This window comes from Chrysemys picta, chromosome 15 (genome assembly GCF_011386835.1).
Source record: "Chrysemys picta bellii isolate R12L10 chromosome 15, ASM1138683v2, whole genome shotgun sequence".
NCBI lineage: Eukaryota > Metazoa > Chordata > Testudines > Emydidae > Chrysemys > Chrysemys picta.
Genome location: NC_088805.1, coordinates 22,656,888 through 22,680,123, shown reverse-complemented (window position 1 = coordinate 22,680,123; position 23,236 = coordinate 22,656,888). Strand labels below are relative to the sequence as shown.

Genomic DNA, 23,236 nt, shown 5'->3' with positions numbered 1-23,236 from the left:
TAGAACAAATTGGTAGCACTCTTGGGTATATGAAAAGTCAATTTCTGTTATAAAATATTCTGTTCTTTTCCAACAGGTTGATGATTTGGCCAGGCTTCACTACTTCTATTCTCCAGTATGAAACAAACATCATGTTGTGTACGGATGTGAGCCATAAAGTTCTCCGCAGTGAAACTGTGTGGGATTTTATGTACAACCTGTATAAGCAGGTTGAAGAACAAAGATTTAGAGAAACTTGTGCTAAGGAACTGATAGGGCTAATTGTTCTTACAAAGTAAGGTGATAGTGATTTATTTTTAAAGTACAAACTGTGACCATTAATGCTATTTTGTAACTGAGGCACAGACTATTTCAAAGGTATTTAGGTGCGTAGAGATGCAGATAGATGCCTAATGGGATTTTCAGGCATCCAACTTGCTTGGGTGCTTTTGAAAATCCCCATAGCACCTATCTGTATCTCTAGGTGCCTAAATACCTTGAAAATCTAATATTTTAGAAGTTATTTTGGGATTTTCACAAGCTAATCTTAACTATAGCAGGTGCAGTGTGTATCTATTTACAGTGGAAGTTTTGCTGGGGTCTTGGGGCTAGATTTTTTTTTCAAACAGCTGGTTTAATACTTCATATTTTAAGACTGTCTCTCTTTCCTCTTTGCAGATAAAGTAAATTTTAAGCATTTAGAAAAAAATCTAGACTTATTCTTGGCACTGACTTACTGATACTGGAACAGTTTTAATTCCATTAGTATTACATGATTTTTACATGTTATATAAACACTCTTCAAATGTTCAACCCAGCCTTGCCAATTTAAACTGGTTTTAGGCCTTCATGTGGCAAAAGAGGACTCTTAGGGTACGTCTTTGCTACCCGCCTGATCAGCGGGTAGCAATCGATCTATCGGGAATCGATTTATTGCATCTCATCTAGACGCGATAAATCGATCACCGAACACGCTCCCCGTTGACTCCGGAACTCTACCAGGGCGAGAGGCGGAAGCGGAGTCAACGGGGGAGCCGCGGCCATTGATCCCAAGCCATGAGGATGGGAGGTAAGTCTATCTAAAATACGTCGACTTCAGCTACGCTATTCTCGTAGCTGAAGTTGCGTATCTTAGATCGATTTCCTTCCCCCCTCCCGCCCCCCATGTAGACCAACCCTTAGTGGCCCAAGATGAGATCTTGTGTCATCATGGTAGATGCAGGCTCCGTTATGTTGAGCCTACCTCTTTCCCGAGACTTTTCTGGGGTGTTACACATTTTGCAGGGAACAAGTGGCTATCAGAAGGCATGAAGCTAAAAAAGCTCTTAATCCCCTGCTCTAGTTAATGGCTAAACCGAGTTGATTGGTGTATAGACAGTTAATTTCATACACTATCTGCTTCCTGACATACTTAAAATCAGTTCTCAGTGTATTCTAACATAAACTGCATTTGACGCTAAGGAGTAACTTCCATGTTCAGCTTACAATTGATACAATCAGCAATAAAGTAACAAAATTTCTATTCAAATTTTAGATTAATTGATATTTTTTGTAACTTTCTGCATTTCTCTCCGTCCTCCCTGGCCTGTTTCCAGGCACCTGTGAATAAACTGTTACTATCTCCATGCAAGACAAGATCAAAATAACTTTTTAAAAATTCTTTTATTCAGGTATAACAACAAAACATACAGAGTTGATGATATTGACTGGGATTCCAATCCAAAATGCACCTTTAAGAAAGCAGACGGTTCTGAAATCAGCTTTGTAGACTACTACAAAATGGTATGAAATTATAACTGCAAATGACATTTTTATTCTCCTTACTAGATTTTTGTTGAACTTCAGAGCATCATCTGTGGATCGCTATTACTAATTCATTAGCATTCTATCCGAAGACTATGCATGATACTTTTTTTACTTTCAGGTGTTACGTAAACAACTAACCATGCTTCAAAGTGATTTCTAGTTGTCCAAATTCTTAGGAGTGTCTTGAATCATACACCTGTGGTCATTGTTAACAATGTCAACTATTGTAAAAATCCACTAAATATGTTCCTTTTTCTAGGATTACTAAAGGGGCACTGTCAACTGTATATCTATTTTTAAAAATAGTAATTCCAAAAAATTCTGGCCCACCTACATTTTAAATAGCATGTCATGAAGTGTTTTAAAAATCCTGTTAAACTTTTTTAAAGGTGGGTTTTGTTTTTCCTCCCTGCTCCACAACTTAACGTCTTTTTTTTCAGCAAGACTAACTTGACTGCACAGGAATATAGTGAAACTGATCAGAAAGAAGGTGCTGTCCAATGCACAAAGTAAATCAACTTAAGTGTTTGTTTTTTGGTAAATTCTTTGCTATAGTAATCAAAGGTAATACTTTTAACAAGTGGGTACAAAATTTTCAAACAAGAGGTTTGGGGTTTTCAAGTTAATTCTGTCCCCTTCCACTCCTGATGCCAGTGTGTGTGTGAGTGAAATTTTTTTAATAGCAGTATCCGTTGGGTCTGTGCCTGCGCCGTGGACATCCCTGTATCCCTTTCCACCCAGGATGGAGCAGGCCCAGCTATACCTCCGCTCCTTTTTAATATCTGTGGCAGCAAGACCAAACATCAGCAGTGTCCACTTCTCTGTACACTGTGCAAGTTCTAATTCTATCTAGTTATTGAAGTTAGGGTAGTCATTACTGCAGTGGCTTATATCCACACTACCCTCCTTATGTTGGTGGTGCACATCCTCACCATGAGTGCTTCCACCCACTGAAAAGTGGTAGTGTTGGGGGGCTGAGAGCCAAGGCACTCAGTACACAGCTCCGCCGGGAGCTGAGCTGAGTGGGGAGCCTCCCAGCTGGTGCAGCTGGGCTCTAGATGACCAGCTTTCTTGTCAATTTCACAGCTTTGGAAAAAGTCTGGGGAAAAGTGCTCAGTCTATGCATTTGATACACAGTCAGTACCACTAGGTAATGTGTTTCCAAATGTGGCTTGCTCCTTAATATGTGGATTACACAGTTGACCTTATCAGTAACTGTATGGAGAAAATTTTAGCTAGACCTGAGTATCTGGCTTGTTTCAAAATTAAAGATATTGGTATCTCTACTTGTTAATGGTTGAATGTTTTGCAAAAAGTGAGATGTTCATTAGTCTCCTAGAAGCACTTGATGTCTATGACTAAAGTGTACTATGTAATTTCTATACAGCAGTATAACCAAGAAATCACTGACTTGAATCAACCAGTTTTGGTCAGTCAGCCTAAGAGGAGGAGAGGGCCAGGAATGCCAGGACCTGCGGTACTCATTCCTGAACTGTGCTACCTCACAGGTATTGTATTAATAGTATCTCTATACAGAAGTACCCACCATGCGAATTGTATTAGAATATATCTTTCTCCTGCGACTATGTGATGGATTGATGACAACTTTTTGATGAAATAGCAGGAATATTCATTGGTATAAACATAGGTTTTGAAAATGAAACGTGTAAATGTACTAATTAGAGGTTTGTGTGTTAAATTTTAGCTATTATGCATTACTGTCAGTCCTCGGATATCGGAGACAAAGTGTGTGAGGTAATATTTTTTTTTATTGGCCCAATTTACGTTGGGGAGAGAGACAAGCTTTTGAGCTTACACAGATCTCTTCTGCAGGTCTGTGTAAGCTCAGAAGCTTGTCTATCTCAACAATAGAAGTTGGTCCAATAAAAGATATTGCCTCATCCGCTTTTGCGTCTCTAAAATTTAGCTAAACATTTACAATAGCGTGTAAATCCTTAACTTCACAAAATTCAAACATTTATGCCCCTCTATAATTAAGACTTCCTCCTTAAAAACATTTTCCCCTTCTTTCAGTAACTCTAGCCTTTCCAAAATATAATTGGACAGAAGAGGAATATATTAAGCGCAATTATCGTCAGTGACTCTGCAAGCTAACATCACCCTTGTTTGATGAATCTAGCTTGTGTATTCAAATCATGTTTGCTTTTTGTCACTGCTGCTTTGTTTTTACTTACTCTTGCTAACACCGCAGAGTCCATTATGTGTGAGCTACATACTGTTCCTAGTTGCACATAAACATTGTTTAAATTTCAGTTTTAAAATCTTCCTTAGTGATTTTGAAGCCAAAAAGAACACCACTTCTTTCAGATACCAGTTGGAGTAGTGGCAGTTTAAAAGAAACACTGTTAACTTTTTAACTTCCTATGTGAGTCAATGAAGGTGGTGACTTCTCCAGTGCTGTGCAGAGGAGACAAGATTTTCTACATTTGTTTAATTAAAAAAAAAAAAAAAAAAAGTTTAGATTTGTGGTTTAGATGGCATAGTGCAGTCTTTTATGCATTGGCATGAACTGTGGTCTGAGACAGATGTGTGGAGCCAAATGATGTTTTTAGATTCTTGGTGACAGGTAACTTACTGCAAAAAATTAATATATTCCCCATGCTTTTTCATATGTGCCACTAAGTGTACAGCATATCTCCAGTTTTCTAGAAAATGGAGTAATAGCTGTCTCTTTGCTAAGTATTTTATTGAGCTTTCTGTGGCTCTATGTTCAAAATAAACTGAAGACCAATCTTCATTAAAAGGATTTTGCTAATTTTAGGATTGACTGATAAGATGCGTAGCGATTTTAATGTAATGAAAGACTTGGCTGTTCATACAAGACTGACACCTGAGCAAAGACAGTGTGAAGTTGGAAGACTCATTGATTACATTCACAGGTAAGTTACTTCAAAACTTCTGGTTCTTTGGGAATGAAGGGATTTGCTTTTATTAAAGTTGTTTTCTTTTTGGTTATGAATCAGTGGACTTTTTTTTAAGCTCCTGTCAACTTTTACTGGAGAATGTTGTCACTTTGATCCTGGAAAAATCTTTCCCTTCAACTACAAAATACATTACAATTTAGCCAGAAATCCTGACTCTCACTAGGTGATTAATGGTTTTATGATTTTTTTTTTTAAATTTTAACAGGGATGATAATGTTCAGAAGGAACTTCGTGACTGGGGTTTGAATTTTGATTCCAATTTACTATCCTTTACGGCAAGAGTTGTTCAAGCAGAAAAAATTCATCAAGCGGGAAAAGTGGTAAATATTTAATTTTAATAAATTGAACATCTTTGAACAAAACATGTTTTTAAAGGGGCACTCAATGTCTATTCAAAATTTTTTAAAAACATCAAGAAATTTAGTTTTTTAGAGAGCACCCTCTAAATAGTAGTCCCAGAACTTTTTTAAAGTTCCACTAAAAATCTCTTGAGGGTTTTTTTGCTCACAGTTCTATAAAAGAGCCTCATTAGCAAGGGACAGGTTTCAGAGTAGCAGCCGTGTTCGTCTGTATCCGCAAAAAGAACAGGAGTACTTGTGGCACCTTAGAGACTAACAAATTTATTAGAGCATAAGCTTTCGTGGACTACAGCCCACTTCTTCGGATGCATTCCATCCGAATGCACATTCCATCCGAAGGTATGCATCCGAAGAAGTGGGCTGTAGTCCATGAAAGCTTATGCTCTAATAAATTTGTTAGTCTCTAAGGTGCCACAAGTACTCCTGTTCTATTAGCAAGCGAGAAGTTGACCAAAGTATTTTCAAATGCACAGAGTAAACTTGTCTACACCACACAGCTTTTAGCGACACAGCTGTGTTGCTACAGCTCTGCTGCTAAAAGTCAGGCAGTGTAGCCGCTGTTTGTCGGATCTCCTGCCGACAAAAAAACTTCCACCCCCAATGAGCAGTGCTATTCCAGTGCTTACATTTTCTAACTATAAGGATAGTTTTCCTGATATCTAACCTAAATCTCTTTTTTGCTGAAGATTAAGTCCATTACTACTTGTCTTACATTCAGTGGACATGGAGAACAATTGATCACGGTCCTCTTTATAACAGCCCTTCGCATATATAAAGACTATTATTGAGTGTGTCCTCTCCCCCACCCCCACCCCCAGTCGTCGTCTTTTCTCAAGACTAAACGAGCAGTTTTTTAACCTGTCCTCTGGTTTGGTTAAACCTAAGTCTGTTTTTTTAAACGTACTTTCATTTTTGTTGCTTTCCTCTGGACTCTCTCCAATTTGTTCACACTTTAGGAAAGATGTGGCTCCCAGAATTAGGCACAGTACTCCATCCGAGGCCTTACCGGTGCTGAGTTGAGTGAGACAGTTAGCTTCTGTGTCTTATATACAACTTTCCGGTTAATACACCGTAGAATATTAGCCTTTTTTGCAACTGCATCACAGTCTTGATTCATATTGCATTTGTGATCCACTATAACTGTGAACATGGTGTCCCCAGCCTCTGTTTGCCAGAAGCTGCGATTGAGTGACAGGGCATGGATCACTTGATAACCTGTCTGTTCATTCCTTTTGGGGCACCTGCCATTGGCAGCTGTCAGAGGACAGGATACTGGGCTTTATGGACCTTTGGTCTGATCCAGTATGGCCGTTCTTATATTTATAACTCCCAGATCCTGCTAGGTAGTAAACCACCTAGCCAGGTATTCTTCTTTGAGTGTTTGCACATGTCCATTCCACATTAGGTGTGTGCATACCGCGAGCAGAGTTGCTGGAAATTTTTCACTCAGTGGTACATATTGGGTTAGCTCTAGCACCCTTTGGGGCTTTGTGCTCATGCACTGGTATAAGGGGTCCGGCTGTCTCTGCACCCTCTCCATTCCTTCTTACCGCCTGTGACCGACACTGGAACTGCTTCTCTTGCTTTGGCAAGCTGTCCTCAGTGATAACTCTTCTCTGTGGTCTTAGTTTACTGCCTTCCCTTTGTTCATTTTGTCCTAGCTCTTTATTTCTAGTTTGGACAGTTGTGAACTTTGTTGTACATAGTTAGTGCTTCTTGCTGTGCTAATTGAGTTTAAGTTCACTCCCGGTGCCAGGAGATACCTTGATCTCTGGGCTTTTAGCCCTGTGCCTCCTGTGTCAAGCCTGTGAGCAGTCCATACTGCAGTTGTCTGAAGTGCCTGGGAGAGACTCGTATCAGGTATCACTGTCAGCTCTGCCAGCAATTCAGGCCCTGTACAAAGAACAGGGAGGCCAGGTTAAAATCCCTCCTAATGGAGGCGGCTCTACGACCCTCCTCCTTTTGGTGCTGGAGGGACAATGGGACACCAGCAAGATTGCAGTACTGTCTACCCGATAGGCGTTCGTTGCAGCCAGGGACTTGCTGGACTTTCGGTACTGCCATTGCTGGAAGTGTAAGAGTTGGCAATGTCGGTGAGCAGAAGGGACCATGTTGCCCTGAGCTCCTGTTGGGTACAAGGTCTCTCAGTATCAACTAGAGGGAAACCATCCCTGCTGGCCTTGATGCAGGTCTCCAATGTCTTGGCACCGTTCCCTGGCACCCCTCTCCATGGTGTGCCCGGAGGAAGGCTTGTTGTCTGATTTGGAAGTGCACTCGTATCCCGAAATCACAGTACCCCGCTAGTCCTATCTGGTTGTGGGTCTGATGCAGGGGTACCCCCAAGTGCTTAGCAAGGGGGGGGGGCGCGGAGTGTGGGAGCAGCCAAACAGAACTTTTGATGGGACACCCGAGGGTGTTATACCAGTTTTTTCGAGTGATTGCTTATGTCCATTCCACAATAGGTGTGTCTGCTCACCACGTGCACCAGTGTTGGAAGTTTTCCCCCTAGCAGTACCGTAGGGGAGCACCCCAGCGACCCCTGGAGTGGCACCTCTATGGTGCGGTATAAGGGGCGCTGTGCGCTCCCCCCACCCTCAGTTCCTTCCTGTCACCAGTGAAGGTGTATCAGAACTGCTCTGCTCCAGCTTGGCTGCAGCTTTCCTCTTGAACTCTTGCTCGTTCATAGTTAGTAGTACCTCCTTCACCTTAGAGCCCAGGGCCTAGCACCCTCATTCGTCAAGGTGCACTTGGTGGCCATATCGGCCTTTCACCCGCCGGTGAAGGGCCACACGGTATTCTCCCATGCTATGACCAGCTGATTCCTCAAGGGATTGGATTGGCTTTTCCCGTATGTCAGGCCCCCGGTCCCGCAGTGAGACCTGAACTTGGTGCTGGCCCGTTTGACGGGTCCCCCGTTTGAGCCGTTAGCCACATGCTCCTGGTCGCACATCTCGTGGAAGGTAGCCTTCCTGGTGGTGATCACGTTAGCTAGACGGGTCTCAGAGCTCAGGGCCCTGATCTCTGAGCCGCCGTACAGAGTTTTCCACAAGGATAAAGTCTAGCTCCGACCACATCCTTCGTTCCTTCCCAAGGTGGTCTCCGCCTACCACATGGGTCAGGACATCTTCCTGCCGGTGCTCTGACCCAAGCCCAATACATCCAGTGAGGAACGCTGCCTCCACATGCTGGATGTGAGACAGGCTCTGGCTCTTTACCTGGAATGTACTAAGCTGTTCAGGAAGTCCTCGCAGCTGTTCATCGCCTCGCCGAATGCTTGAGGGGTCGGCCGATCTCCACTCAGCGGCTCTCCACTGGATCATCTTGTGTATTCGTACCTGTTACGATCTGGCAGGAGTCCCCCCAACGCCGATTGTGAGGGCACACTAGACTAGGGCACAAGCCTCGTCGGCTGCCTTTTTAGCCCATGTTCCCATTCAGGACATCTGTAGAGCTGCCATATGGTCTTTGGTTCACATGTTCACCTCGCATTATGCGATCGTCTCCCAAACCAGGGAGGACGCCGGGTTTGGCAGGGCTGTATTCCATCCCAAGAGTCTGGGCACTCCTACCCACCTCCAACAGATACAGCTCGGAATCACCTATTGTGGAATGCTCATGAGCAATCACTTGAAGAAAAAAAAAGACAGTTACCTTTTCTGTAACAGGTGTTTTTCGAGATGTTGCTCATGTCCATTCCACATCCCGCCCTCCTTCCCCTCTCTCAGAATTGTCTGGCAAGAAGGAACTGAGGGTGGGGGGAGCGCCCCTTATACCGTGCCATAAAGGCACCACTCCAGGGGTCGCTAGGGGCACTTCCCTACAGGTACTGCTGGGGGAAAAACTTCTGGCACTGGTACACATGGAGAGCACGCACACCTATTGTGGAATGGACATGAGCAACACATCTCAAAGAACGCCAGTTATGGAAAAAGTAACTGTCTTTTCCCTTGCCACCGGATTATGTCTCCCTTTTGTTTTCAACTGCCTGTCCCACTTCGGCGTGGCATAGTCTCGTATCACCACGGATTGCTGGATGCTGAACACTGTGGAAAGGGATTATATGCTTCAGTTTATTTCCACACGCCCTCCCTCCCCATTCCTCCCTCTTCAGGAATCCTTCTCACAAGCAACTTCTGGCCCAGGAGGTGCAAGCCCTTCTGTGAGCTGTGAAGGAGTTCCACAGGACTTAAGAGAGAAAGGGTTTTACTCATGCTATTTCCAAAGGCCAAGGGCGGTCTCTGACCTATTTTAGACCTGCGCCGTCTCAATGGCTACCTCAAAAAGCTGATGTTCCACATGGTCTCCCTGACCTTGATCATCCCCTCCCTGGATATGGGGTCTGGTATGCCACCCTTGCCTTGAGAGACACTTATTTTCACATCCTGATTTTTTTTTTTCCCAAGGTCACAGGAGGTTTATTAGGTTCATTGTAAACCAGACTCACTACCTATTTATGTATCTGGGTAGCCGTGTTCGTCTGTATCCACAAAAACAACAAGGAGTCCGGTGGCACCTTAAAGACAACGGAAGAGAAGGGAGTTACCTTACAAGTGGAGAACCAGTGTTGACAGGGCCAATTCAGTCACGGTGGTTGTGGTCCACTCCCAATAATTGATGATGATGTGTCAATACCAGGAGAGTGAAAATTGCTTTTGTAGAGAGCCAGCCACTCCTGATCCCAATTCAAGCCAGAAGAATGGCCATACTGGGTCCGACAGACTGGGTCCATCTAACCCATTATCTTGTCTTCGGACAGTGGCCAGTTCCAGATGCTGCACAGGGAATGAACAGAACAGTAGTGCATGTTATACACTACTACCAACATGTTATGACATAGTAGTTAAATTTTATTTCAGCTGCTGCTTATTACTGATTGAAACATCTTATCTTTTTCTAGATCAAATTGTCACATTTTCATTACTGCACAAACAGGAGACTTTGATCTAGAAAAGAAAAAATATTTCAATCAATACTAAGTGGCTGCTGTCTCTAATGATTTTAAAAATAAAACAAATAGGATATTTTTCATATTATGCCCTACTACTTACTCATGTCATTAAATAATATAAATGTTAAAATGTAAAAATTCAAAACAGAAATTCAGAATTCCAAAATTAGAAATTTCTGAAACTGAATTTTTTTAAAAATTTGTTTTATGGGAAACTTTTGTAAATTCTCATTTTTGATCAGCTGGAACTGCAAAGGCAGATGATGTTGCTATATTCTGGAGTGTATTAAGTATAGATTTTGTGAAAGTTAGTTTTGCTCCAGCAGGACTTAATTTAATCCTTTTTCATTTCCAGTTTGACTACAATCCTCAATTTGCAGACTGGTCAAAAGAAACTAGGGGAGCTCCCTTAATTAGTGTAAAACCACTGGATAACTGGTTATTAATATACACACGGCGCAATTATGATGCTGCCAATGCATTAGTTCAAAATCTATTTAAAGTCACACCAGCCATGGGCATCCAAATGAACAAGGCAATTATGTAAGTACTGTAGAAATGTGATAAATAACTTGCTCAGAAACTCCTTTAGTTCTTTGAATTTTTCAATAATCATGTGTTAAATGAGGAAAGAGTTATAATATTATATATTTCTATAACAATTAAAAAAGTTTATATATCTGTTTATCCAAAGTGCTCCAGAGATCCCAATTTCAGATGGTTAATTACTTAATGAAAAGATTAGGTTTTGGAGCTAGTGTTTCAGTCCCTGGAAGCTTTAACTGAGGATTAGAGAAGGTGCTACTGATTAGAAGGATTCTGCTGGATGTCGAAAGTTTAACTATCCTAATGGGTGGGGCTGCCTCTAATATAAACAGGAGCAGCAGCAGCACAAATTCAAGTGTACAGTAACTCCTCACTTAACATCATCCCGGTTAACATTGTTACGTTGCTGATCTATTAGAGAACATACTCATTTAAAGTTGCGCAATGTTTGCTTATGTTTGGCCGCCGCCTGCTAGCGAGTGGGGGCTTGGAACCAAGGTGGGCCGGCAGCCCCCCTATCAACTCCACTCCACCTCCCCCAGTGCCGCCTGCCCGCAGATCAGCAACTCCGCCCTCCTTCCCCAGGCCTCCCACCCGCAGCAATCAGCTGTTTCACGGTGTTCAGGAGACTGGAGGGTTAGCGTTAGGGGGTAAAGTGGGGGTGGGCCTGGGGTTGAGCACCCCACCGCACTTTGGAAAGTTAACTCATAGACTTATAGACTAAGGTCAGAAGGGACCATTATGATCATCTAGTCTGACCTCCCGCATGATGCGGGCCACAAAACCTGACCCACCCACTCCTGTAAGAATTCTCTCCCTTGACTTAGCTGTAGAACTCCCAAATCATTATTTAAAGACTTCTAGTCGCTCAGAATCCTCCAGCAAGCGACCCCTGCCCCATGCTGCGGAGGAAGGCGAAAAACCTCCAGGGCCTCTGCCAATCTACCCCGGAGGAAAATTCCTTCCCGACCCCAAATATGGCGATCAGCTGATCCCTGAGCATTGCGGGCAAGATTCTCTAGCCAGACCTTCTGGAAAAGTTCTGTAGTAACTTTTAATATCCCATCATTGACCATTGTTATCGACCTATTGACTAAAATCACTGTATCCCATCAAACCATCCCCTCCATAAACTTATCAAGTTTGATCTTCAAGCCAGAGAGGTCTTTCGCCCCCACTGTTTCCCTCGGAAGGCTATTCCAGAACTTCACCCCTCTGATGGTTAGAAACCTTTGTCTAATTTCAAGCCTAAACTTCCCGACGGCCAGTTTATATCCATTTGTTCTAGTGTCCACATTAATGCCTGCACAGCCGTGCATGCACTGTCTGGAGGAGGGAGTGGTGCACTTCAGCGGGATAGTGTGGGTTCATCATCACGTTCAGTTTCTGCAGGGAAGTGTTTGCAGTCACTGCCATGCATCTATTTTGTCTCCTGCCTCCCTCGGTGGTGCTTTGTAGAGTGTGAGGCTACATTAACAACAACTTGTTAACCCTTGAGGGCTCAGCTGAGTGCTAGGTCATCATTTAGTAGCAAGGCATTCCCTGGGAAATATCCCACCGGATATCAACATGGTTGCTTTAGGAGAAGCTCAGGGAGCTCATGAGCAGGTCCCCAGACAGTCCTCTGATTAGAACTTGTTTAAAACTTATACTGTATATGTATATAATGTCTCTTGTCTGGCAAAAAAAATTTACATGGAACCTAACGCCCACCCCTATTTACATTAATTCTTATGGGGGAAATTGGATTCGCTTAACATTTTGCTTAAAGTCGCATTTTTCAGGGACATAACTACAACTTTAAGTGAGGAGTTACTGTATCGTCGGCCTTTCTAAAATCAACTTAAAAGTATCACCAAAGTCGCCTTTAGTCAAGCTCATGACTTTTTATTTTTTTTTAATCTTGATTTTCCTTCATTCTTACGAGAAACTTCGGTTCAGGGACGTTTCCTTTTAATGGTTAAGTGGTAGAGTGAACACCTTAGTACAGTGTGAATATAGTAACTTGGCTAACAGATTTAAATTTAAACTACCTTGTACTTAATTTCTGTTGATGCATGGGTAGCTTATGTTCTTGTTGCTGCTTTACCAGCTACTATAACTTTAGCTACAGCCATATCACTTTTTATTTTCTTGTTATTCCCCTTTTTAGGATTGAAGTAGATGATAGAACAGAAGCTTATTTGAGGGTCTTGCAACAAAAGGTTACCTCTGACACACAGATAGTATGTATGCTAATTCCATAATTTCAAAGCATGTTAATCTCTATCTTTGGCTATGTATTGCATTAATATCCTAATAATGAAATTAGCTCTGTGGATTTACACTTATGGAGTTATGTGACTAACCCTCCCAAGTGTCAGATGATACTTATGAGGCCAGGCGTGTGTAGAAACTTCTGTATTTAGATAGCGTCAGTGTTTAAATATAGAATTGTTGACCACCCACCGCCCCTGGAAATCAGACCATTAGTTTTAGGCACCAGAATTTAAGCACCCAAACTGTCTAAATACTTCACGGAAAACACTTGGTATTTTTCTGTTGTGCTGGAAAGGGAGCGATAGCTGTGTACTATACAACGGATCTTTCAAACAAATAATAAATTGGATTCTGCTGTAATTTGTTTTTTTTTTAAACTTTTCATTTTAATTTTTAAGGTAGTTTGCATTCTATCCAGTAATCGTAAAGATAAGTATGATGCTATCAAGAAATACTTATGTACCGATTGCCCGACTCCAAGTCAGTGTGTGATAGCTCGCACTCTAAGCAAGCCACAAAGTGTAATGGCTATAGCAACGAAAATTGCTTTACAAATGAACTGCAAGATGGGTGGAGAGCTTTGGAGTGTTGAAATCCCAGTAAGTAGCTGGCTTTGTTTCATTAACCTTGTGTCAGTTGAGTCTTTTTTTCCTCTGAACTCTGATCACATTTAAAGAAAATACTAGAAGACTTTCTTAACTTGTTTGGTACAACTTTTAAACAAGTGTTCAGAAAGGGAACAGATGGCTGATTTACTTCTTCTAAATTTCAGTTGTTTACCTGCAGTGTATCCTACCCAAAATAACTTGCTTCCAAAAAGAAAATGCCAACATGGGTAAACTTAACTCATAGGATACATGAGGAAATAAGCAGCTGATAGAACTTTTAATTGGGGATGCAATTGGAGGCATTGGATAGTTCAGTTGTAAAATGTAGGCTTCTGGCTGTCAGCTCAGATACTTTCAGTAGGCACTCCATAAAAACAATCATTTTAAAAAAAAAAATAAACATTTTGGAAGTAAACAGTATCCTGAACAGTGAAAATCTGTGATTTATTTTTGAAGTTGGTGCTTTGTGTATAATACTTTAGTGCAGATATGATAAATGTTTGCTTTTGGCATGTTGTTGCACTTTTTGTAATATACTGTGCACTATTTTCTTAAAGTTGAAACAAGTTATGATTGTTGGAATTGACTGTTATCATGACACTACAGCTGGGCGGCGATCAATTGCAGGATTTGTTGCTAGTCTGAATCAGGGAATGACACGGTAAGATACTTTTTAGCATTCAGTATAAACTGAAAGAACTTGACAGATCTGTAATCTTGAAGAAGAAGCCGAATGTGATGAGCAGCCATTTTAAAAGTAACCTTGTCTATGCTGGGTTAACTTCATACTGTGTTTTCACGAACACTGTGTAGGCAAAAGCTCCTAATTAGCTTACTATTAAGGAGCTGTACATTATTTTCCAGACTTTTCAGGAATAAGGGAATAAGTTGACTGACCAAGAGAGAGAATTCCCTAATTCTCCAGTTCACTGCTGTGTAAATATTACTTTTAAAAAAGCATGTAACACTGCCTTGAGTTCAGGGACATGTATGTTGTTTGCCTCACCTGTTCTCTGCCTACTGCATTTTATTCTAAATGTAAATAACTCTGTCAGAGAGTTCTCACAGTTGATGGGGTCCCCTTTATTTGTGTCTGTAGTAGTTTACACCGCTCTCAAGTTAGATATACTACTGCCCAGCTCTGAATGCAGAGTGGAGAGCAGCGGCTGCTGCCCAGGTGACCAGCTCTGAAGGCATCACTGCACCATCAGCAGCATAGAAGGGAGATAATGTGAAAAGTGATATTTGTCAATATCACTTTTCATAGCAGACTTAACGTCCCATGGCCACCCTTACTTCTGTGCTGCTGCTGGCACCATGGCAGCCAGAGTCCCGCCGGCTTCCCAGTGAGAGATTGGGGGTGGCGGGGGGGGAGAGCCTGGGTAGTGGGGCTCTTGCACAGCCCTTCTGCACGAGCCCCAGCCCCTTGGGGCTGACAGCAAGAGATCTTATAAAAATAATTATTAATAATTAATTTAAAAAAAAAACACCTTATGCCTCTCTTGCCACATTTCTATGCCTCCCTTGGGAGGGCCGCCCCATAATTTGAGAACCGCTGCTCTGTGGTAGAATCTATTATCTGATTTATTCGGTTGCATGATGGATAAGTTGACAAGTCTGTTTGCATACAATACAATGAAGATCAAAGAGGACAGCTTTTGAATACGGGAAATGGAAAGACAGCCCACTACCGTTAGAGAATCTCTTCAAATTACTACTGTTGGTGGGGTAACAGAAGGTTTAAAGCTTGTGCTTCGGTGCTGTGAACTCCTGAAGCACTTAAAAGCAGTGTATGTTGGGCGTGCATGTATGTCCTCTTGTGAATCCAGATTTTCAGTGCAAGGCTGTAAAAAGGACTGGCAGCCAATGCCATTTTATCTTAATGTCTGCTTTTATCCATTAGACTCTCATCAAGGCCAGCATTCCACAAGGAATACATAATTCTCTTCATATAATCTGGTCTGTAGCTCACCAAAGAAGTCCCTTCTTCTTTTTTTTTTTTTTAATTGTGATGCATCCGAGTATCCTATATGATCCAATCAATTGCTGGTCTTTCTTGAAAGTCAGGAAGGTGAAGCAAGATAGTGCACTCATTGTCATATCTCTGGCCTAAGTTAAACAGACTGATAGACTAAAGAATACTCTATTATTTTTCTCCAGGAGGTGGTAGCTTCTAGTGGGTGTCCCAGCAGTGGAGACTATTCTTAACATAGAAAGGAAGGCTTATCTGTAACAAGCAGTCTCAAATTACTTTACCTCTGCAGATCTATAATTTAAAATTCTCTTTCCTGCTTCTCAGGGAGTCATCAGCTATTTTGAATATCTAAAATAACTGAGGGAGACTGGGCCGTGGTCCCTTTATGTAGCCTCACATTCAATTTGAATCTGTAAGAGGAACTGTAAGTTGGGTCCAAGGCACATGTCTGCTCCAAGTGTCTTCGTGGAGACAATGTACATGTATGGTACTCAAATTCAAGTTAGTGTGATTATTCACATTTTTGCCTGTTGACTCTATAGGACATACTTGCCAAAATTAATTGTTCGTTACAATCTAAATCAATTTAGAAACTTAATAGGTTACTTTGCTTTTCTTGATTTTTCTCTGAACAGGTGGTTCTCTCGCTGTGTCTTCCAAGATCGTGGACAAGAACTTGTGGATGGACTCAAGGTCTGCTTGCAAGGTAACGTTTTCTTCCTTCAACAGATAAGGCAGTTGTTCCTTCTCAGAACAGGCTTCTGTGTTACATTGAGTAAAACATCAAATTACTTTGAGTAAAAATAGATTGGAAGTTTATATATAATTATCACTGACAATGATCAAATTGTTTATATAGCTTCTCCTAATTTGCATGGTCCTAACTGATATTTTAATTGTTATATGCAGTATTGTTGAAGCCAGGTTGGTCCCGGGGGCGTGTGTGTGTGTGTGTGTGTGTGTGTGTGTGTGTGTGTGAGAGAGAGAGAGAGAGAGAAAAGATGGGTGAGGGTCCAATAAAAGATATTACAACTTCTGTTGATATGAGAGAGACACGTGTTTGATCTTGTACAGATTTCTTCTTCAGAGAAGAAGTTGGTCCAATAAAAGACATTCCCTCACCTACATTGTCATTTTAATTGTCTATCAACTGCATGCATCCCTCTTTAAATACTTTTTTGATCAACCTGATTTTAAATGTATCAATGTTTAATTCTGCTTGAGGTAAACAGGTTTCTAATGCATTTTCCAGGCACATCACTGTTAAAGAAACTTGTTCTGCAGATTATTTTTGGGAGTCTGATATATGCAGAGTTTGGTTGAACAGTATTGTAAAATCTTCATTGTTCCCACAGTTCTTTTCAGATTGAATATTACAAACAGCAAAGTCTACCACAATGGACTAGAATGGACTAAGAAGCTTTTCTAACATTTTACTGTGATTGGAACTTTAAGTGATTTTTTTTAAGCGCTTTTAGTAATATATTGGTCTACAGGCAAACAAGGTTTTTTGGTTGGGTGGATGGGTGATTAAAACCGATCCACTAGTCTGTACAGTTGCTGCCAACCTGGTCTGGAATCAACAGGGACTTAAGGTATATCTGCACTACAGTGGCACACCTGTGGCTTTGCAGCTATGCTGCTGCAATACTTGATACAGCAATAGAAGGGGTTTTTCTGTTGTAGTAAATCCACCACCTTGAGAGGCAATAGTTAGGATGATGGAAGAATTGTCCCATCAGCCTAGTAATGTGTACACTGGGGCTTAGATCAATTTACTAACGTTTCTCACGGGAGTGGATTTTTCAAGGCTGCACAATTTATTGCCATTCATTGAGTAATACAGATCCATTGTGAATTTTAACTTCTGAAAGACCATTCCCATTATAGTTGCATAACTTTTAATTTGCTTTTCTTAAAGCTGCTTTAAGATCCTGGTTCAGCTGCAATAATCATATGCCGTCTCGCATTATCGTGTATCGTGATGGTGTAGGAGATGGTCAGCTAAAAACCTTGGTTAACTATGAAGTACCCCAGTTTTTGGATTGCTTGAAATCTGTTGGTAAAGATTACAAGTAAGTCTCTTATGATGCATGCAGTGATGCAATGAAAGGCTGTAGTGATATAAAACGTGCACTGTCATGCTTCAGAAAATCAATAAGACTGCTAAAAGATTGCATACCTCTTCTTTACACTAGTGTGCACTTGCATCAGATCATCTAGTAAGTGACACAAACAGCTGCTTTCCTGCTCATTGAGTTTTTATTATATTGGGTATTCTTTTACAAAGAGCATGCCTAATGTTGATGTGATGTAACTGGATAATTCCATAAGGATATTGTTACTCCTTTTGACACTTGTGATGTTACGTCCTCGATGTACATATAAATTATGATTTTTTCCCTTTGAACTATCCGTCACACCTCATCATGACCACATGAATTCTAGGTTAATCATCCTTTATTTGCATTCTCATGGTCCTCCATTGTCAGTAGTTTGGGAATAGCCTTACATTAGCTCCAAAATCTGTCAATGCTGGTACAACCGAGTATTGAAACTGTCACTGGAACAAAACGGTATGCTAAACAAAAATAGACCAGTTACAGCCAGTGGTAATGGAAACACTTAATTTTTTTTTCTCTATTTAGCATCTGGCAATATTTTTTCTGCATATATTTTTAGTGTATGCTAATAGATGTGTGCCATGTTGAGTACACCTAAAATAAAGGAGAGGAAGAGAAGAAACCTTATATAGTAGAAGTATTGTTGTAGGGAAAACTTCTACTCTCATGGTCTCCCAGCAGTGGAGACTGTTCTTAATATAGAAAGGAAGGCTTATCTGTAACAAGCAGTCTCAAATTACTTTACCTACTTTATTTAGAAGTCTGGTTTCTACTGGATCAGTAAAGATGTAGTTCCCAAAATTTATTTTAAAGAACTTTAACGGGAAATTTCTCTAAAATTAAGTTTCAAAAAATTGCTCTTATGTTGCTCATATAATCTTTTCTAGCCCAAGACTTACAGTAATAGTGGTGAAGAAACGAGTGAATACTAGGTTCTTTGCACAGGCTGGTGGAAGACTTCAGAATCCACCCCCTGGCACAGTTATTGATGTAGAGGTTACCCGGCCAGAATGGTAAGTAATGCTTTTAGGAAGATAATAGCTCTTTGATGGCAGGAATCAGTTGGTTGGCTTGCATCCTGCTACCAGAAATGGAATCTGATGCTCACTCAAAAGAAACGAGTAGGCCAAATTGGATGTACTGTTAACATAACTGTAAAAATGGCATTGCTAGCTGGCAAATTTATGTAAATAATCTTTCATATTTTCTCAGTCTGCAAGTTCTTGCTGCCCACCACTGAAAATCCAACCTGAAATATGAAAGTCAGTGTACTTCCTGTCTCTTGCCTTTTCTCCCAGTAATAACTAAATTCTGAATGTAGAATATTTGTGTTGGTGTATGAGCCATAAAATAATCCTGCTCACACTCTCCCAGTATCTCAATTAATTCTTCACTGCTAACAGTAATGAATTTTAAGTAAAACACTGAATACATACAGTGAGCAAATCTGAGTAATAACTAGAGATATAACATTTCTGAAAACTTAGAAGGCAAGGAAAAAAGAGGTTTTTTTCCTGTGCGTATGGGGGGGACAAATCAAAATATTTGCGATAGTTACTTATTAAAACTAAACTTTCATTTTTTAAGAATGAGAAATATATTATGTACAGTTTAGCTAGCACATAGAAAGTACTGCTGTGTATATTTATAAAAGCATAAATTTTCACATGCTGCAGAAATTGGGGTATTCTGAAGCAGACCAGAAGCTAAGAGGAGTCAGAGGTTGTGTTGTACAAAGGCCTTGCCACTATGTTGTGTGACAGATTCCCAGATTACACTCTTGGACAAAATACCTCAATAGATTCTGTTTTCTATAACATTTGAAAGTACTTTTCCATCGTCTAGTTCGAAGTGTGGTGTTTGTTAATAATCCAGTCAAATATTGTAACAATGCTAGCATCACTAACATTACTACCTTTGAATCTTGGCTCGAAGAGGTTTGCAGCAACATTCTTTCCATCTACCAATTAAGTCCTTCACTTGTACTTCTTCCTGACTTGTGAGTGGAGAGACACTTAAAATCAACTGTTTTTGAGCAACTGTCTTGGCTGTAAGTTGAGGAATGTCTGACAAAAGTGCTTTGTCTGATTCAGATACCGTGATTGCAGAAACGATTGGCTGTAGAGTCTTCAGAGTTCTGCAGGTGAACCTAGAAATTATCCTCAAGTACAGTGTAGTGTACATTTTAACTATTTTAAGATCTTCAGTTATCACTGTTCCTTGAAAAGCTCTTCTTTGTTTTAATAAACTTTCAGATGACATCTCTAGTTCCCCATCTTGTTTTGCTAGAAATTTTACCATTTTATTCTTACCATGCTTTCCTTGCTTCGTCAAATATGCTACAATAGGCATAGTTTTCACATACTTTAGAACTTCCTTTTGCTGTTTCGTGGATCTTTTTGAGTGTTCCACTTCATGAAATCATTAATAAGCGGATTTAGGCCACGAGAAACACCTCCTACTGCAGTAATATATGGATATTTGTTATGATGTCCCATGCTGCTTTCATATTGTTGGCATTGTCAGTCAGAGCAAGTACTTTCCCACTTACAATTTTCTCTAGTGCCGCACATATTTCACTACTAATATACTCTGCAGCATGTCTGTTTTCATGCTCTTCCCTCTCTTCTCCCCCCCCCCCCAAACAAAACAAAACAAACCAACAACCTGGTTGAGGTGTTATCACAAAGTTTGATTCCTTCCCCCAGTTCATTTGTCTGCCAGGCGAAGTGCTCCATTGATATTTTGTTCTTGTACAGTTTGTATTACACAGTCATATTCTAACTGTAGAAGAGGCTTGCTCAAAGAACATCTGCTGGTTTACAGGTATGATTGCTTTAGTAGTTTAAATGCTGCCTGCCAATAACTGTTTTCCATTACTGATAATGGTGTACCAAAAGCATATATCGCTCTTGCCAGAGCTTGGTCAAATTTTTATTTATTATCAGGTTTCATCTTGTCTATAAATGAAGTCATTATTGGGAGTCTCTTGGATATAGTTGGTTGAGATGAGCTGTTTTCCTGATAATTGATTGAAGAGTTGAACTTGTACAACACTTCCAGATGATGTTGCAGAAGCAGGAGAACATTGAGAACATTTTGTTGCAAGTACAACGCTCTTCTTCTTGATGTTCATTTCCACTCCTGACGAATTTTTTAATGTCTGCAGGACATTTCATACATGCAAAGCTGTTTTTGGTCATCCTGGTAATATTGGAAATACATAGTTCCATTGGCAGTGTTTACAAAATACTGATTCTTTTTTGTTTGAATAACTTGGGGCTGGTCCACACTAAGCCCCCAGTTCGAACTAAGATACGCAACTTCAGCTACGTGAATTGCCTAATACTAAAGGATTTGAAATAAAGTATTTCAAATGAAATACTTACGGGGGGGCTTTGAAAGTTTCCTTTTTTTCTGGACCCTCACATCTTTAGTAATAACTAGCAATTGTAGAGCACTTTTCATTCATAGACTTCCAAGAGCATGTGTATAGAAGAGGAATCTGAAATATAAGAGAAATGAATTCTCTAGAGTCACATGGGAAGTCAGTTGCAGAGCTGGAAATATGCAGCTAGTTTCCTGACTCCAGTGTCTTGGGATGATGGTATGAGAAATAACAATTTTTACACTTGTCTACACTAAAATGTTAGGTCAACTCAGCTACGTCACTCAGTGGATTAGGCCTAATCTCTGGTGTAGATAGTTCTATGTCAACAGAAAAATTCTTCCGTCAACCTAGCTATCACCTCTCGGGGAGGTGAATTATGCTACTCTGACAGGAGAGTCCCTCCCATCAGGATAGATCGTGTCTACACTGAAGCTCTTACTGCATTTCAAGTGTAGACAAACCCATAGTAATTTCTGAACATAACTGTACTTAAAAGATTGTTACAAAACCTAATTTTCAATCTTTAACTGATTGCATGTAAAGTTGCAGGAAAACGTACAGATTTTGTTGGAGTGTGTAGGGAGTAGTGGACTACCGCCAACAAAATAATTGGATGTGAGGATAGAGGTTGTGATAGAATGCTGTGTTGGAGGGAATGAAAGAAGAGAAAAGGGGGTAATTTAACGATTCTAACAAAGGTGAGGACTTGGTGTGTGGTTTTTTTTTAAATTGCCAGTGTGTTTGGTGGCATCTTATACCCATATTACACAGAAAACTATGTTAAAAGAACATAACTAAGGTTGCAAAGTCAAGCACTCAAATTAAGAAATGACAGAATTAAGGTTTCCTGTGTAACCTTAATTCAGCCCCCTTGTGCATGTGTGTTATGGTACAATCCTTAATTATATTTTTTTTTTCCACAAGACTCCTGCTCCTTTTAGTGTACACTTAATGAACAGCTGTTTAATATTTTGTTTTCCTCTTACTGTTCAGTGGGTGGTCCCATACCTTATGAAGACAGAATTATTCATTCCCTCATTGGTTTTTTTGTGCGAAATGCTTACAAATGTTAGTTTATTTTCGCACATCTCCAATGAGATATGTGGGTATCCATCATCATCATCCCCTTTTTACAGACTGGGAACTGGGGCATAGCAAGATTAAGGTCAAAAGTATCCACTGACTGTGGGTGCCCAATTTGAGACACCTAGGATATTTTTTTTCCAGAGTACTTAGCATTATATAGCACTTTATACGTTCCAAGTACAGCTCCCCCTGACATTAATGGCACTTGTCTAAGGGTCGCAAGTTGGGCACTGAGGAAATGAGGCACACAATTAGTAATCAGCTTTAAAAAGTTTGGTTTAAGCAACTTGCCTAGCTGGTAATGGAGTATCAGAAGCTTATATTGCTCTTGCGAGAGCTTGGTCAATTTTTTTGTTGATATTCAGTTGATATTATTCATCTTGTCTATAAATGAAGTCATTGTTTTATTTGGTAGGAAAGCATACTCCTCAGCAACCCTGCAGTTAAGGATTGCAAACTGCCAGCCCAATGGCAAAGTACGATCACACCAATTATGGGAAACTTAATGCCTTTATTGGCCACTTGCCAGACGAACAAAGAGCAATTTCAAGCCATCATCAGAGAGAGCCAGTTGATAGCGAGGACAGGGCTACAGACTGCCCAGCAAATGCAGTGGCCCACTCAGTGTTGATGGCAGTGGTGATGAGATGGTCATCATGGTTATACCTTTCGGGCCTGCTGAAGGAAGTGAAGACAAAGGTTGAGGACCTCCCATTGCAGGGCCCCAAGGTTTTCACTCTATATCTTTTTAAAGGACTTGAGCCACATTGCACTCACTAGGAATCTACACTCCGTCACAGAAAAGAAAATACACAGCCATTCTACAGACCCCACCTGCCCCAGTTCCCTCCACCCCAGTGATACTACGAACCACAACGTAAGAGACCAGAGACCAAGAAAGGAAGACCATCCGCCCCCAACCTTCAACATTACAGCCCTCAAACTCAAAACACTAATTTTGATGCCTTGGTCAAGACCCCGAGTGACCGTTCCCTCCAACAACTGCTGCAGCATACAAATCTTACACAGCCCTTTGGATGCCGCCTTGTTCTTTTCCAACAGAATTAGGAAAACAACTTCAGAGAGAAGAACAGGAGGACTTGTGGCACCTTAGAGACTAACAAATTTATTAGAGCATAAGCTTTCGTGGACTACAGCCCACTTCTTCGGATGCATATAGAATGGAACATATATTGAGGAGATATATATAC

At 40.8% G+C, this 23,236-nt stretch overlaps 1 protein-coding gene across 24 annotated transcripts in view; it reads left to right on the top strand.

Moving 5' to 3' along the window:
• PIWIL1 (piwi like RNA-mediated gene silencing 1) overlaps positions 1-23,236 on the top strand; it is a 61,970-nt gene that overhangs the window by 22,382 nt on the left and 16,352 nt on the right. For 14 of the 24 annotated variants that reach the window (XM_065568620.1, XM_065568608.1, XM_065568621.1 and 11 more), the window contains 12 exons: positions 77-274; positions 1,650-1,761; positions 3,173-3,293; positions 4,568-4,685; positions 4,936-5,050; positions 10,393-10,580; positions 12,736-12,812; positions 13,245-13,441; positions 14,008-14,111; positions 16,061-16,131; positions 17,347-17,500; positions 18,436-18,561. In XM_065568620.1, the coding sequence (XP_065424692.1) occupies positions 77-274; positions 1,650-1,761; positions 3,173-3,293; positions 4,568-4,685; positions 4,936-5,050; positions 10,393-10,580; positions 12,736-12,812; positions 13,245-13,441; positions 14,008-14,111; positions 16,061-16,131; positions 17,347-17,500; positions 18,436-18,561 (1,581 nt within the window). Of the gene's footprint in view, positions 1-76; positions 275-1,649; positions 1,762-3,172; positions 3,294-4,567; positions 4,686-4,935; positions 5,051-10,392; positions 10,581-12,735; positions 12,813-13,240; positions 13,442-14,007; positions 14,112-16,060; positions 16,132-17,346; positions 17,501-18,435; positions 18,562-23,236 lie in introns of all 24 variants that reach the window. The other 10 variants (XM_065568601.1, XM_065568611.1, XM_008163483.4 and 7 more) reach the window with 1 other exon arrangement.